General features: G+C 41.2%; 1 protein-coding gene across 1 annotated transcript in view; it reads left to right on the top strand.

The window, feature by feature from the left end:
• agap3 (ArfGAP with GTPase domain, ankyrin repeat and PH domain 3) overlaps nucleotides 1-16,800 on the top strand; it is a 115,907-nt gene that overhangs the window by 45,097 nt on the left and 54,010 nt on the right. The window contains exons 2-6 of the mRNA XM_022757857.1: nucleotides 5,302-5,360; nucleotides 8,091-8,178; nucleotides 11,620-11,705; nucleotides 14,296-14,437; nucleotides 15,097-15,231. Coding sequence (XP_022613578.1) covers nucleotides 5,302-5,360; nucleotides 8,091-8,178; nucleotides 11,620-11,705; nucleotides 14,296-14,437; nucleotides 15,097-15,231 — 510 coding nt within the window. The remainder of the gene's footprint in view (nucleotides 1-5,301; nucleotides 5,361-8,090; nucleotides 8,179-11,619; nucleotides 11,706-14,295; nucleotides 14,438-15,096; nucleotides 15,232-16,800) is intronic.

Below are 16,800 nucleotides of genomic sequence, written 5' to 3'. Positions count from 1 at the left end.
GTATCTGTCCATTTATTCCACTGCAGAGTCAGTCAGTCAGTCAGTCAGTCAGTCAGGCATTAGGAATGTAGGTGTGCCGATCAGCCTGAGTAAAGCTAGGTGTTCAGTGCCCTGGGCGGGACCCGGTGCCTGTTGCTACCTGCTTAAGTGTTTGCTTCTAAATTAAATCCAGGAAAGCTGAGGCCCAGCCGTCCCACACAACTAAACAAACACACATGTGCGCACACACACACACACACACACACACACACACACTCAGTGTAAGTGTGTCCTGATGATAGCTTCTACGTTTAGTGTGTTAGTGAGGATTGGGGGGGAGGTAACAGGATGAGGGGTTTGAGGTACGCACTGTGTCCCCCACCCCCACCTGTGGATGAACAAAGCCACCCTGTCGTGCCCGTGGATGCATGAGTGATCAGTGGGCTGTGTGCTGTGACGGTGGGGGGGGGCTCTCTGGGGGTCTTTGAGTTTGAGGAAGGGTCACTAGTCATGAGTTATAGGTGGTCAGCAGTGCACTTATCTAGTGAGGGTTGAAATGGTGGAAACGGGGCTGTGGATAGAGCTCTGTGATAAGCCTCATTGTAGGGTGTCAACTGGATCAGGCAGATAGAAGAATTCTCGCTGATGTATATTTATTCTGACTTGCCCTAACTTGCCATTATGACAATTTGAAGAAAATCCCCCATGTGTGTGATCCATCCTCCTTTATCTTGAATCAGATTATAAAATTTATTCATGAATTCCCTATGCTTCTTCTTTCTTTTTTCTTTTTTTTTTTTGCTACGTCTCATTTGATACCATTTCCTGTGGATCCCTGCCAACAGCATTTCCTGTGTCAACTTTACCTTGCAGTTGGAATCAGTCTGGCGGCCTCAAAATCTGCAGATTGGGAATTAATTTGAGAGATGCATTTGTTTGTGTGTTTCATAGCAGCAGGGGTGGGTGAGCCAAACTCCCAGCATGTAATCACGTTCAAGATAAACAGACACTTTCAAGAAAATTTGGACAAACAGTGACACTGTGATAATGCCCTCTCACCTGCTGCAGGAGACACGAGGAGACAGTGAGATATTGTACTGTGTGATACACAGTCTGGGCATGAGCGGAGAGAAATCTGTTAATATCCGAATATAATTTGTATTTGAGCATCTGCCACCGCAAATCTCCTCTCGGGTACATTTTGTTCTTCAGGATTGTGGTTCAGTAGGTGAGCAGCATCCTGCTGTTCTCCCGTCTAGAAACTCTTAGCTTTTAGCAACAAGTCTACAAACTGTTGAATTCGTTGGGGGTCTGAGTAGAGGGTCCACAATTTGTAGGTGCACGCAGCTTCTCTCTCTAATTCATGGTTGATTGTTTCCATCAGTTTGTTCTCTTGGATTGTTTTGTGTAGCAAAAAAATAAAAAGGAAAAAAAAAAAGATTAGCTAAGTCTGACACATTCCTCTCCTAGCTCTACAAATTGAGTCAATCAACCTGGGTAATGTTCTGCAAGACTTCTTGAAAACCCAATTTACAGAGCTCATGTTTAAAAGGGAATCCTGCTTGAACCAGGATGTTCAATTTATTTCCAGGGAAGTGATCAATGCTTGTCTGCAGACAACACACTGCTTTAAGAGCTCTAAGTAGGGCAGGCCATGCAGACCGCATTACCCTGGCATGGCATGAATATTTTTTACCTTTTTCTCTGCTGATCGTCTTTCTGACTTAGCTCCTCTTGATAGAAATAACAGAGTGGTGTTTGGGAGCTCAGCAGAACAAAGACACAAGCTCTTGCTGGGTTGTTCGCTGTGAATATGGCTTTGTAGATCAGCACATAAAAGGAAGATGCTACTGGACCATTTTGTCAAGACGCGCACGATAAAAGTAGTCGGACAGGGACTGTTGGTTGGTCATGAGGTTGCCAAATCAGGGAAGTAGAATTACTAATTGGTAGCTAAATTCACGCACTGTAATTTATGATGGTGGGAAAGCAGGGTTGGAAAGTCAGTCAGAGCTAGAGTGGAAGTTTCAACTTCAAGGTTTTTCCTCCCTCATTCCAAAAACCACTTCAGATTCACTGCACATAGAAATCCATGCATGTGCCCGCATGCACCCACACTCAAATAACCATATGCACACAGGGTTTCTGCTCACATTGCTTTTTTTTTTCTTTTTTTTTTGCTCCTCATGAAACGGAATAAGTGGGAGAGGATTGGGGGAGGGGGAGTGGGGGCTTGAGTGATTGTGCTTCGCTAACCTCAGACTGAATGGTCATTTTTATCCGAGTGGACATGAGCAGTGAAGTGAAAAACCTGACAAACAAGCTAACAACACAGTTTTGCCCTCGCAGAGACAAAGACACCGGTGTCCTCTGAAAGAATCACAAATGCTGGGTCTTTATGTTTCCACAGGCATTCTGGGACACAGTGAAGTGGGGATGCTCATATTTAAAGAATGACGTAACACAGAGCACATGGATTCAATTTGGGCTTTTTTTTTTTTTTTTTTTTTTTTTTTTTTTTTTTTTTCTTTTATTTTCTTTTTTCTTTTTAGCAGGCGACCAAACTGGTTGTTCTGTAGCTGCTCCAAGGATGGCAAAAGTTGGTCTTGTTTCCCGTGTGACAGTTTGTTAAGGGTTTGTTTGTGAGAGGAAAATGATGATTTCCTAAAAAGATTTTTAATGTTGGAAAAAAAAGCATGTGTGTGTGTGTGTCTGTGTGTTAGGTCAGGGCCAATTTAGTTTAAAAATATGCTGTACCAGAGATGCAGCGCTTGTCAGCTGCAGCCAAAAAAACTAAATTTCTGTGTTGGCATTTGATGACATGTAATTTCCCTGCATGGTTATCTATGGATTGGGATTGGCCCTTTGTTTGAATGTGTCCCTCTTTGAAAAGTCTGATTATGTGAACTAGGCAAATGTGAGAAAAACATCAGGGCATCTGGCTGCTTTTTTTTTTTTTTCCTGTTTATTTTCTAAATATGACTTTTTGTTGTTTCTGTTTAATTTCTCTGTTCATTGACTCTGTGTTAATGTTGGGTTTACCACAGCAAGTGCTAAAGACCGGAACCTTTCAATGTGTTTGTCTAATTGCTAGTGAGTGTTACATTTTTATCCACCCTCCAATTATGTAAAAAAAAAAAAGAAAAAAAAAAAAGACATAATTTAAATGAAAATCATCATATAAAGCAGATGAACACACACATGGAAATAACGGCAGTGTAGAAAATGACAGGATATCCAAGGAGATGAGACAACAGCCTCGTCTGGTATCATCTCAGAGCGCTGTGACCTGCACTCGGTTTCCTGCACTTAAAAACTGAGTCAGATGGGTGTCCTCGCTCGTGTCCCGACATGTCAAACCCACACTGAGAGGGCTTAACATGGGGCGTGCTGTTTAAAGACTACTCTGCCCCACACAATGCTTGGTGAAAGGCCCTTCTGTTTGGGATTCACTCCTCTCCTCTCCCACAACAAGTGAAGCATCCAGAGCAGCACAAGGCTCTTTGTAAATGGAGGTCAGAGATAAGTAAACATTTTAGCCGAGGGTTTCTTTTTACTTACTATAATTGTAGTATGTAAAGGTTTTTTTTTTTTTCGGCTCAGGTCTGCTCAGTTATTAGTCATATGTGCTTTTAGCATACATTTTGGAGAGAAAATAGAAACATGTCTTATAGTGACAGTGGTTACCTTACTGTTTATGCTGTCATTCTTTTCACACTAGCATCACCTGGGGCACAAAGGGAAACCACTATTACTGCAACAAACAGGCTTACAGTTATAATGACTCCCTGTTTGGTGGATGAACAATTTAATTGTTATGGTTTAGACATGGGGAGGGGTTGGTTTTGCACACCTTGTCGTCTGGAGACAGGAAGTCTACACTCCCATATTAGAGATGTTATCTTCTTGTTGGGGGGGGGGGGGGCATGATCCAAAACAGGAAGGTGGCTTTCGTTCTAATAGTTGTTATGACACATAACTGTGTATTCTGGCTCAGTGGGAAACAGGCACAGCTTGTGGAGTTGTCATTTGTGTTTTTACTTCTCAGGGTTTTGTATTGTTCTTTATAGTGCTCTTTCCCGCTGCCCTTTTTCAAAGCATTACGATCTAGTCAAAGTCTCCAAATGTCACTGGAAAACCAAACAAGTTGAATCAAGCCCGTTCATAGCTGCCTTTTTAAAATGGATTTGCTTAATCCCCTTCAGAAATTGCACTGTGTAGAAACCTTATATTGACAAGGCCTGTATAGATTGTACTTACCAGAGGTGTCTCACAGCTGCCTCTTGGCAGCTGTGTGTTTTAGTTGTAAAGTTGTAAAGACACAAACAAAATTAGACCTGAGCAAATTAGTTGGGGAGATAGAGAAATCTGTATGGACTGGTTGTTTCTTTGAATATGCTTTAGGTCTACAGCCAATGATTGATTTCATTGTTAATTCGTCTGCAGAATATTTTCTCTCTTAATCATTTTATTGATAAAAATGTCAGATAAAATGTTCCAAAAGCCAAATGAGTTCCGAATATTTTGGCTTATTAAAATTGCTTGTTGTGTCTGAGCAAAAGCTCAAACCCATAGTTATTCAATATACTGTAAGAAAACCATCCAATATTCCCATTTCACAAGTGGAAACCTGTTTAGGTTCTCAAAGAATGACTCTAATAATTAATTTATTATTAAAATTGTTGCAGATTAATTTTCTGTTGATGGATGAATTGGCTAATCAGTACAGCACTAATGTGTTCAGCTGTTTTGGCTTCTGTTCACACTGATCTTCAGGGGGAATAATGTGCAAAGAAAAATATGAATATAAAAATGGCTTCTCATGGAACAGAGAATCCGTCATGGCAGAAATAAAAGTCGAGGTTTGCCAGATTCAAAGTCTCTGTCTTCCTAACCATTTTACCCTTTGACTTAAATAAGCCTGGTTTTGCAAATGACTGCAAATCTACACTTCAGTCCATAAAGATACTGGTTAACTTGCGTTTGTGTGCAGGACAAAAACTAGGTGAAATGACACTGAGCATTCTGTGACAAAAATCAACCCCCCAATCATTTAAAATGCACTAGATACCCGAGCAGACTGTGGGTACACTTATCTATTCCGTCATATCTTTTTGACAGCTGAACAGTCCATCATTAAACTTGTTGCACACAGCGCAGGCAGTCTATACACTACAGCTGTAAAGACACTTTGCCATCATCCAGCGGGAAATACTGTTAATGCCATATTATCTGTAGCTGGGGTCAAACGGGACACAAACGCATGGGTTAGCTTTCACTGCTGCTTGACTTCATTTCTTTTTTTGCCCTTTTCCTTTTTAGACTCTTTCGTCAACAGCCAGGAATGGACATTGAGTCGGTCAGTGCCAGAGCTGAAAGTGGTGAGTAACTTTAAAAAAAAAATAAATAAAAATTTTTCTACCAGCCCCTCTGTCGATTCGCCCTCAGAGGCTTCATCTCACTGATCGATTTAAATGTCAGTGGGAGAGCATGTTCTGTCCATGTCACACTGCTTTTTGCATTTTACACAAGAGAGAGGGAGAACAGTTGAGAAATTGGCTGAACTTTTCCCTGGCTCGTAGTGGGTGATTTTTAATGAGATGCGTTGGCATGGAGATTGCAGGGTGGTTTGCAGCAGGACACGAGTTGAGTGACAGTTTTGGGCTAGACTCGTGACACGTCCTGGGTCTGATCCCACACTGCCACTGGAGCACACACACACACACACACACACACAGCCACTGCCAAATGCCCAGCTAACATCCTCACATGATTTAATGTCTTCCACCCATAAAGACAAGCAACCTTGAAAAACTCCACTCCACCATCCTGCCAGTCGACATCATATTTGCATGTGAGGGGAATTCATTGTTGTAGCACCTTGCAAATGATAAAATCTTCAATGGAACAAACGGGGGGGGGGATTCACAGGGAGCTCAAAAAACAAACTTGCCTTTTTTTTTTTTTCTCTTCAAGCACTTTAAATGCGTCTGTTTCCTTTTATACTTCTAAGGTGTTAATTGGCAGCCTCCACACAGGGGTTTGTTAAATGGACCTGGAAAGGCTGAATTAAGTGTTGCAAAATAGCGATCATTCCTTACACAATATTCACAGACTTACTGTTGAGTGACAAGGTCATACTGAAAAGAAGCTGGTCATATGTTTGGGAAGCTTTTCAATATGATGGCAACGTCAGTTCCTTCTCTTTCATGCCGCAGTGATTATGATCGGAACTGGGGTCAAAACATTTCCTGCAGATTAGTTGAAATGATGATCATAATCGCGTGAGAATACCTCTGAAACATCCGCTACCACTGTGAGCTGCACCCTGCTATTGTAGTTTCCTGATGGCAGCTTAACTGTGGTCAAGCCTTGTTTTATTGTCACCCTTTGATAATCGAACCCACGCTCTTTAATATTTCCAGATCAGGGCTAAACATCTGCAAAGAGGAGTAAAATAGGATAGTGCTGATACGGCAATTTGATTTCATGAAGCCTATATACCAGCAGGTCACAAAGCTGAGCAGTTAAAGCAGCAGGAACGCTGGGGCTGTGGTACGTTCAAAGTCGATTTCTGTTGACTCATAGCTTTCACCTCACACAGCCTACAACTTCTGCTAACTTAAAGCTTATTCATAGTTTATTCTGCCGGGGTACCTCCTGATATATATACTTCAATTACAGAGTGGACAGGCTTGGAAAGACCTTCAACAGATCTTTTCTCTTGTGCCTCAAACTTCCCTATAATTAGAACCATACCTGACTTTAACACCCACTAATGATCTGAAGAAGAAGAGGGCGATGGGTAGAGGAGGAGGAGGAGGAGGAGGAGGAGGTGAGGGAGGAGATGAGGCATGTTGCAGCCTTTGTTCTTCCCAGACATGCAGGCATCATCAGCCCACCCTCCGCCATGCATCACCCTGAAGGCGCTGTAGTTAGGCCTGGTCTAGACACCAGGGACAGGAAGCAGGGGAAAGATTGCAACCAAACCAATGAATGCTAGAGGACTTTCCTCCATAATGTTTCAACCTCACGCAGCCTGCATGAAGGACCAAGCCGTTTTTTTTTTTTGGGGGGGGGGGGGGGGGTTGTTGGTTTATTGGTTTCAAAATACATTTAACATTTCATCTTTGTACAGCTACTTGTTACCTAGACTCTTTTAAGGGTCAGTTGCAGTATTGACCGTGATATTTAAAAAATGAAGTATTGATATTGTGTTAATAATACATATATGATAATATCGTGACGGCACATGTTAGGCATGGTGGGTCTTTTGTTTATCAGTTCATGTGGTTGCATTTTCACTTTGCATTAAGTGTAATTGCTCTTTTTGTGCACTTTTGTACAGTCATTGTTACAGACTCTCTCTCCATCTCCCTACACTTGTATTTGAGTCTAAATCATTTGCCAAAAAAGAGACAAAACACACAATAAACAAAGTTAAAGATGAATTTGACAGATAGCATTATCTATGTGTTTATTTCAAGTTTTCTATATATACCACAATAATATTGTTATCATAAATTCTTTTGGCTATAATAATTGTGAAGGGAAAATCTGATATTGTGACAGGCCTTTCATAAACTAATGCCTCAGCCTTTGATTTGTCAGTCGGGCTCTAATCATAATGCTGCCTTTCCTTGGTGGTGCATTCAGTACATTCTTTTGAATGAAAGAAACTATCAAAGAAACTAGCAGATTTCTGTCATTCTTTTCACCCTGTCCATAAGAAAATGGCTTTATTTCCGATCATATAACTCCTGATGCAATGTTTTGTTGTTGGCTGTGATAAAAAAATAAATGCATTTTGCAAATAATGGGCTAAAACCTGTGGAACCACCATTATGATTGATCTTAAAGGTTCACCCTTGACCTGAGGAAAAGGAAAAGAGCATTTTGACCAAAAAAGGAAGAAAAAGAAAAGTCCACTTACTTTGTATTTCTGAACCTGTAAGACACATTTTGTGGCATTACTCAAATTGAAAGCCTCAGAAATATCTTGTGTTGAGAAGTTTTTTTTTTGTTATGTCACCATTATGGTCTTTTACCACATACTCTAGTGGTTTGTACCTGTCAGTAATAATCACTGCACTTTGTTCTTGGCCTTGCAGGGCATCGTGGGAAATCTGTCCAGTGGGAAGTCTGCCTTGGTTCACCGGTACTTGACAGGCACATATGTGCAGGAGGAGTCTCCTGAAGGTAAGAGTCCGTTGGAGGTCACTATAAACATGTCAGATACTCAGACACGAAGGTTCGGATTAATGTGGCATGTGTACTGTGTGTCCTGTAGCCTAATGTCACGCTGCTGATTCACCTCACAACTTGTTATATAAAACACATTGTTGCTGGAGAGCGAAAACTAACTTGCAAATGAGGAGTAGCCTTGTTATTAGCTTGATGATGCTTCTCAAAAGCATCAAAGTGTAATTATGCAGAAACCTGCTGGCTGCTAAATTAGTTTTCTCTTGTTTTTCACAAGAAGAAAGTCAAGCATGTTGGCACTGATTGCTGCGCTTTACAGAGGGATAGCTGTATTAGGATGGGTGTATTAGGATATTTACATGAAGCATGGCGCTGGTTTGCCTCGTGAGTATTTTTCTAATTAGTTCATATCGAAATGTTGTGTGTCGGGTCGTGTCAAGCTTCAGGATGCCAAGATTAATAATTGGTTCGGTTGAGTTTAAAAATCTCCTTTTTAATTCCTCCGCTAAAACTGGTGAGATAATAACAAAGCGTGACATTTCCAGTAAATTAGAGCTGTGAAGATTATTCATTGTTAAAACATGAAGGTAAATCTAAACTCTGTTCTCTGGGAAAGTTTTTATCACAGTCGTAAACCGTTTACTTCCTGGATGTCCCGAGCCAGTTGAACGTGTTTAAGAGGTCCTATCTCCAGAGACGGACCCCCTGCCAGTTTAATTCACTCGCTCAAATTTGAAAATCTGATATCCTTCAGTTTATCAGCGAGATCATAATGAGAATGCCCCCTTCTGGCCTGAAAGGTAAGTCCTCCTCTCAGACATCCATAAAGTTGTTGGCAAACCCAGAGTTAACTGATGATCTTTGAGGGGTTTGCAGTGTTTCATTTTAGTGTAATTATAGTGAGGATGAGACATGAAGCGCATAATTAGTTTCTGGCATTTTGCTGCACCAAGGGAGAAAAATCCTCATAGCTTAATTAGTCCTTGAGAAATCAATGGTGGAAATGCTGGAAAAACAGAACGAGTGTTGTTGCTGTAATCAGGGAAACATGTCAGCTCAGATATGTGCCTGTGTCCCTTTTACATTGCCGCGCGTTGTGTGCGTCTCATGATTGGCAGCTGCTCAGGCTCTCCTGTTGTATGTGCTTTAACACTGGCCTTACTCCAGATTGGGTATTTACATTGCAGAGGCATTGCCCGGCAGAGGAAGGTTCAGCTGTGGCTGTTTCTTCAGTGTTTTGTTCCTGGGCTTTTGCTATGATATCTGAAAAAAGGTACTGGGCTGTGTTGCCATGGCAACACCGGATGGAGCTCTGTTGGATTGTGGCTCTGTGTCAAGGTCTAAGCCTCCTTGTAAGCAGAGTATGCTTACTGCGTGTTAACCATGCCTACCAACTTACCGTCTCTCCGTAGGCTGTCTGCAGGGTTATTAGTCACGTCCTTTCATGTGAGGTTGAACAACACATTTAAAAAATTCATACTTACTTTCTGTCATGCCAAAGAAAGAGAAGAGTGTGGTAGTCTGCTTCATTTATTCTCAGCACCGGCTCTCTTTTTACATGTATTGCATTGGCTCGGCTCTAACTGGAGACAACAGCATCCTGGATGATTATGTAACTGAAATGTTTAGTTCAAATTCCTTGCATGTTTTCACTGCAGCCGTATGCTCTTATTGCAGATGCTAGTTTTAGAGAGTCTCTCCATAATCAGTTCTGGCGTATGTACATGCTGCCAGCTTCCATACAAACTCCGTATTCTGATAAATCTTTGGTTTTCTTTATCGTTCTGATCCACTCTCTCACAGTGTGTAATGAGATCCTCCTCCCCCCCCCCCCCCTTCCCTTTTTAAGCAGGATTCAGAGACGCACAGACACATAGTTTCTCAGTCCTTTGTTAGAATCTCCAAAGCTCTGTGAGTTCAGTAAAAGAAAAAAAAAGCTGGCTGGTGATACATGAATCTCTCTCTCTCTCTCTCTCTCTCTCTCTGTGTTACACAACCAGCATCCACCAGGGCTTGAGAGCCTGTGCAAAAGGCTGGGAGAGTCCTCTATTTGCCAAGCGGGCTAAAGTGGACTTAACAGGGTGGAAGTGTGGCTCAAGTGGATATGTATTGCTTTCTGAGACAGGAATACTTTCCGCCTTTTAAAAATTACAGGGCCTGGCTACTGTACTGTCCCTGCACCTCCTCCTCTGTGATGTGAGATGTGTAGTTATTAATATGCTGGTTGAACAGCGAGGTCTCTGACACTTTATTATCTAATCATAGGAAAATCTTTGCTAACATGCCTGCTTATGAAATTCCTGGAAAAGTGTAACAGGTGTAATCTTATTTGGCCTGCATATCCACTGTCTTTGGCACGCTCTTCTTTTTTTTTTTTTTCCATACATTTCACGATCATTCCTAGGCCTTTAAGTTTATGCGTTATTCAATTTTGTCAAATTGCTTTCAGCATATTTTTGAATTCATAAAGCACTGTTTTCACTCCCAGGGACATCTCTAGCCTTACAGCTTTCTCATTTGAATGTTTTTAATCTCCAAAGAATCGCAAACCACTCAAATGATATGCAAAATCTAATTTATTGCGTTGTTCTCCCATTGGTTTCTTCTTTATCTGCAGCCAGCTTCGCCAGCGGCAAGGAATATGAATTTGTATTAGAAAGGAAATGAAGAAAAGGGGAGAGAAACTCAAGGCTACATAAAACTTAGCCCCCGCTAAATGTTAACTTCTCACTACTATCCTGTGGCCATGACCTGAGGCACACCAGTTCAGAATTTTTTTTTTTTTTTTTTTTGCCTCTGATATTATCTCCCATCGTTTCCTTCCCTCTCTTTTAGTCTCAGCGTTAAACTTACTCCATTAGTCTTATCATTTCATAGCAAAGTGTAATGAGTTATGTTGTTAGGACTGTGAAAATCTTCGAACACAACCAAGAAGCGCTCACGGTGAAGTGATGGAGAGCGAGTACGCAGCCGGATAATGAAGTGAAAGTCGGGTCTTTCCAGGACTTGTGGCGGTTGCAGTGACGGTGGCACTGAACTGGTTCCCTCAGCAGCTGTGCATTAGACATGCTAAATGGCAATTTCTCGCCCACATAATTGGCTCCAGAGAGACCAGGTTTCCTGTTGGCATGTGATTGTAACAGCAACACATTCTAGGCGGCCTAAATTGAGAAGCTGCACTTAAACCCGTACACATCTCAACAAACTTTTATGAGCCATGTCAAGCTGTGTTTTTATATTGAATTTTGGTTTATTTGGTGCATTATCATTGTTTTTACTGAGTGTGAAATGTGTCTGCAGTCTTTTTTCTCCTTCAGAAACCCCTGCTGGTTAGTTATCATATCTCAAGAAAGACATTATTTTTGTGCTAGCAACTAGGCCAGACTCGATTCAGAATGACCTTGGAATAAACTCTTGAAATAAATGTCTCTTCCTCAGGTGGACGGTTCAAGAAAGAAATTGTTGTGGATGGACAGAGCTACCTTCTCCTGATCAGAGATGAAGGAGGGCCTCCAGAGTTGCAGGTAAGAGTGTCAATCTGGAAAAAAAATGTCTCTTTTCTCCAAAGTTGCGAGATGTGTCAAACAGAGACTGTCTGCAAACTGTCATTCAGACGGGAACTGTTCAGAGACTGGCTATTACTTCACTGCAGGACTGTGACTGGAGCAGTGTGACAGCACTCTGTGGTTGCTCTACCAAAAGCACTTAAGGGGCAGCAACAGATCAATGAGTAAGCCGAGCCAAAATCATTTTTGTGGTCAAAGAGACAATGCAGCACCTAATTGTTCTATTAGTATGTGAAATATGAAGAGTAATGGAGCCAGTGATTCATCCAGAGTGGGTTTTTACTAAGTCTTCATAAGAGAACATATTGGTATTGATCATGCGATGTGACACTGTTTTATGCTTTTTCAAAGGGGGTAAATTGATGAAGGGCTTCCCGGTAATCCAGCCTTGTTTAATGACAGAGCAGCCATCAGACTCTCATACTCAGTTATGCTTGAACCATGGGTCTTACCTCCCGCTTACAGATCTGACAGGACTTTAATGGAGTTACCTCTGGGTGTCTGTGTTTGATGATACTTTACCCGCCTGGGCTTTCGGGAAGCCCAAAAGAGAATGAGATGGATTTATTCTAACATTTGCTTTTGCATGGTTACACAGTATCTGGATTATCTCACTGTATACTAATGTGTGGAGGAAAAAATACAATATTATCCTCTCAAATGTGGCGAGAGTAGAGAAAGTAGTATGAAATAGGAAATATCCTAGTAAAGCACAAGTATCTCAAAATTGCACTTAAAGCTGCTAAAATCCAAATTTTTATATTAACAATGGACAAAATTACTACGTGTTATGTGAACATCGGTACTCGTAGTGACAAACCCACACGAGTATCTCTGAACTCTACAGTTCCCCCTCAGCTCCATGTATTTTAGCATCTTTTAGCGCATTGTTCTGATTTTACAGTTCATTAATTTAGACGCAGCAGACAGCTGTTTTCAGCAAACTCTGGTGAAAGCGCTAAATGGAGTCTGAATATTGGACTTTTGTCAGGTGGTCAGAAACAGGGATCCAAATGAATGCTATATGTTCTTTATCATATGTGTAAATAAGCAACTGCTTGCTAACAAGTTTGCCATATCATAACTTGTTCGAGAGTCTTTTATCTTTTCCCAATTTTTTATTATCAAAGAACAATGTATATCACATTCCTTTATTTCGCTAACTAGTAGGGGTGTAATGATTCTCCAAATCCACGGTTCGAACCTTGATTTTTCAACCATGTTTCATCTTCCGATATTGCTATACATCGCTCAATCATTGACACACTATCATGGTTTCGGTATTGATTTCAGAATTGTTTTACCCTTGCTAACTAGCAAATATGTAGTATATGTGGCAAAACATGACTATTAGAATGTATTGAGTATTTTTTAACATCACTTTTGTTGGAGTTTTAGCTCTTAAAAAAGTAATTCAGTACAGCCTAAAGCTGTTTAAAGCTATATCAAAATAGATTTGATAAGGATTTAATTAGCAGATTCAATAAAACGGTAACGATTCACAACACTAGAGAATACACACAGACTTGCTTGAGGCTTCATTCACTAGATTCAATGTTTCTTCTCACATGTGAAGCTGGTGTGAATTTATTATGCATTTTCTATGAGCAGCTTACAGATACCTGGCCTGGCAAAGCTCCGACTTACACTTGCATTATGGTCAGTGAGGGAATGGGAATGAGTTCGGCTCAGTTGTCAGCTGCCTGTATAATTAGTGGCATAATTAAAGGCCTCCATTATGTTCCCACTCGCAGGAGGCTGAGCAGAGTCCCCACTTGGAGGCTTGATTTCCCATTCATTCCCTATGGGGTACTGAGCGAGTTGTGAGAGCTGAATGAAAGAAGAGGGCAACATCGGGGAATAGTTATCACTTGATTGTCACTGTTAGTACTACTCTGGGTTCTGCTTAGCCTCTTTCTTATACAATGGATGGTGATTAGGGCTGATTTCCTCCGCTCAGGGGAAACCTCTCTCTGCCATTTGATCATAAAGTATGCAAAGATTATCAATGTACATGACGCAGCAAATACAAAGACTCCAAGATTATGATAGCAGCGGGAATACAGAAAACAGATAGAGATTCAGTTGTAATGTTTAATCATTCACTGTCAATCCACGTAGCACTGGTACAATGCCTCAAAACAAGACTTTCAGTGTACTTTAGCTGTTGCTACACTGCCCCCCTCTGTCTGTATATATGAACTTCCATTAAAAGATGGCCTGCATCACATGAAAATCAGTAGTGAATGTCTTCAACAACAATACTTATTTTTAATTATTAGAGCAACTGGTATTCATAAGAGATTTACGGACATGTTTTAAGACATAAAAATACTGAAATTAATTTGCGTTTCATATCATTTCACAATAAATCTTTGCTTATTGGCTACAAACTAGATGTGATGTCACAAAACCGTGCTCGTACAGCCACAAACCACATTGCTGAGTGCAGCAGTGGCTCTAACGCAAACTGTTAATTCGTGTGAATGTTCTTGTGTTGTAATGAGGCAGGTTTTACTTCACAGTACCTCCTCTGCTCTGTCCTCAGTTTGCTGCCTGGGTGGATGCGGTGGTTTTCGTCTTTAGCCTGGAGGATGAGATCAGCTTCCAGACAGTCTACAATTACTTTCTGCGCCTCTCCAGCTACAGGAACACAGCTGAGGTCCCCATGGTCCTCGTTGGAACACAAGGTGTTTGCCCTTCACCTTTTATATTTTTATGTTTCGTTTAAGATATTGTTTCCCCCATAATGGAGCAGTACACTCTTTACACAGGAAGGATGTTCTTACACTGTCTTTGCGCTAATGTTAAAGGATAAGTCTGGCATATCCTAAATTTTTCCTATTGTCTATGAATGCAATTAAAAGACCAAAACTAATAATGAATTGATCCAACTAACAAGTGTTATCTGTGAAGCCAAAGCCTGATATTCTCTAGCCTTTTTCTGTGAGCAGTAGAACTTCATATTCGACCAAAACTAAACTTAAAAACACAAAAGTGTGGCCAACGTTTGCACTGGGTGACATGTTCCTTTATTACAGTGAACATGGGCACTGTAGTTTATCTTGATTAGATCCAATACACCATCCATGTGTATTAATCCATAGCTGAAAATAGTCCCATAGCATATAATTGTGACCCAAGATTCACATCTCCATTAGGGATGAATGTGCTTCAGGCTGAGACCCACAGATAGTGTAGGACAATCTTAAGGTACCAATAGATGACCTAACACCCTGTTGGATTTGCTCTTTCCATAGACTTTGTTGACACTAACAGAAATATCTCCCTCCTTATCCTTCAAATGAAATATTGTAATATCTTTTCTATTCTTACCCTGTTCTCTTAGATGCAATCAGTGCTGCCAACCCCAGAGTGATCGATGACTCGCGGGCCAGAAAGTTGTCAAACGACCTGAAGCGCTGCACATACTATGAGACCTGCTCCACCTATGGCCTGAATGTGGAGAGAGTCTTCCAGGACGGTGAGAGGGGCGATTTTAATAAGGTGGAAGGAAAAGGTGCAGCTTGAACACGATAATAGTTGAGGTTACAGCAGTTACACTCCTAGTTTTGCCCTTATCGCCTTATTCTCAGGCCTCGCTCACCGCAAAACCGAAGGCTACGACATCTAGACCAGTCACATTTCAGACGGCTTGGAAAGACTATAGGGTTTTTCTTTCTCAATTTCTTGATAAAACACAGAAGCCAAAGCTTTTAATGAGCAACATTTTGTACGAATGATGTGAACACGACGAGGGTACAGGTTCTCTTCTGCTTCCTCCCATCTCAAGAATTTAAGTCTTGCTTAGGTGAGTGAAAAACTAAAGAGCTAAATTAACTCAATCAGTTGCGTCCTCTGACAACAGATTAGATCAACTCGATAATCTTCAATCAACATTTTTCCTCGTCATCCTCTGTGTGTCGCTCTGTTAAACATGAGGAGAACTGCTATTAAAATATAATACTAATTATGACTTTCCCTCTCCACCCTGGGCGAACTGTAAAGTGCTTCAAGCTGTTTGAGTTATTGCTAGCAACATGCGTAAATGCCTGTACATGCTTGTCTCACATGGAGTGGTTTACGTAGATACTAATGCCCCTTATGCTGCGTGCTCAGCAGCTGTGATTGGAAGTGTGAGGAACATTAACAGGCTCTCTTCAATTAATGATGCAGCAGGTATTTTAAATTCAATTTATTACAATTGTCAAACACTACAGTAAGTAATTATGGAAGCGGAAATCATGACGTAGGATTGCATACAAATGTGGAGCTCTAAGCGAGAGACAAGTTAACATTCAGTTGTGTATAAATGATGAAATATACTTTTAATGTGTCTTAAAAGTGTCTGGAAACTCTTGAGTTTTCCCTGAATCCATAATTGAAGTCATGAAACTGTCATTTGGAAAGTCGACTGCTTCAACTCTGGCACATTATCCCCTAAGGCTGCAGCTCCTTTTGAAAGCCTGTCACCCCTTCACAAAACATCTGAATATGTAACACAACTTTCACTTTGCATTTCTTTGACTGTTGATGCACAGGCACGTTGTCTTCCCTCCTTGCCTTAATTGCTTCCTGAAGCCCAATTTGAAATAATTAAAAGAGATGAAGGAGTGTTGGCTGTCTGGAGAAGTCGCTCTGTATCATGGGCCTTCTTTCTGTATTTGCCATGCTGCAGCAGGCAGCCAGGCGTTATGGTCCCAGCTGTCAGCACAACTTCAAATCATCTCTCTTTCCCTCAGTGCTAATTCACATCACGCAGCCTCGAACATCAGCTCCCTCCCTCCCTCTCGCTCCACCCAGTCCCTCACTCGAGTGTGCCATGAATTAAATGACGGGTTGCACCAACTGCACGGCAAATCAGGTTGTTCAGATGGAGACAACAGTCTCATTTGGCTAACGTCACACTGCAAAGCTCAGTGAATGACGGGAAAAAATTGCAAGTATCATTTTGTGTGATTACCTTTCTTGAAATTGAAAATAGAGGTACCTTTTTTTCCCCCCCTGGAGATGTGCATGAGCCACTTAGCAGTATGTTGCTTATTACCTTACT

This window comes from Seriola dumerili, unplaced genomic scaffold, assembly GCF_002260705.1.
Source record: "Seriola dumerili isolate Sdu_G_001 unplaced genomic scaffold, Sdu_1.0 BDQW01000291.1, whole genome shotgun sequence".
Taxonomy (NCBI): Eukaryota; Metazoa; Chordata; class Actinopteri; order Carangiformes; family Carangidae; genus Seriola; species Seriola dumerili.
The sequence above is the reverse complement of the archived record's forward strand: the minus strand, read 5'-3'. Positions and strand labels throughout refer to the sequence as shown.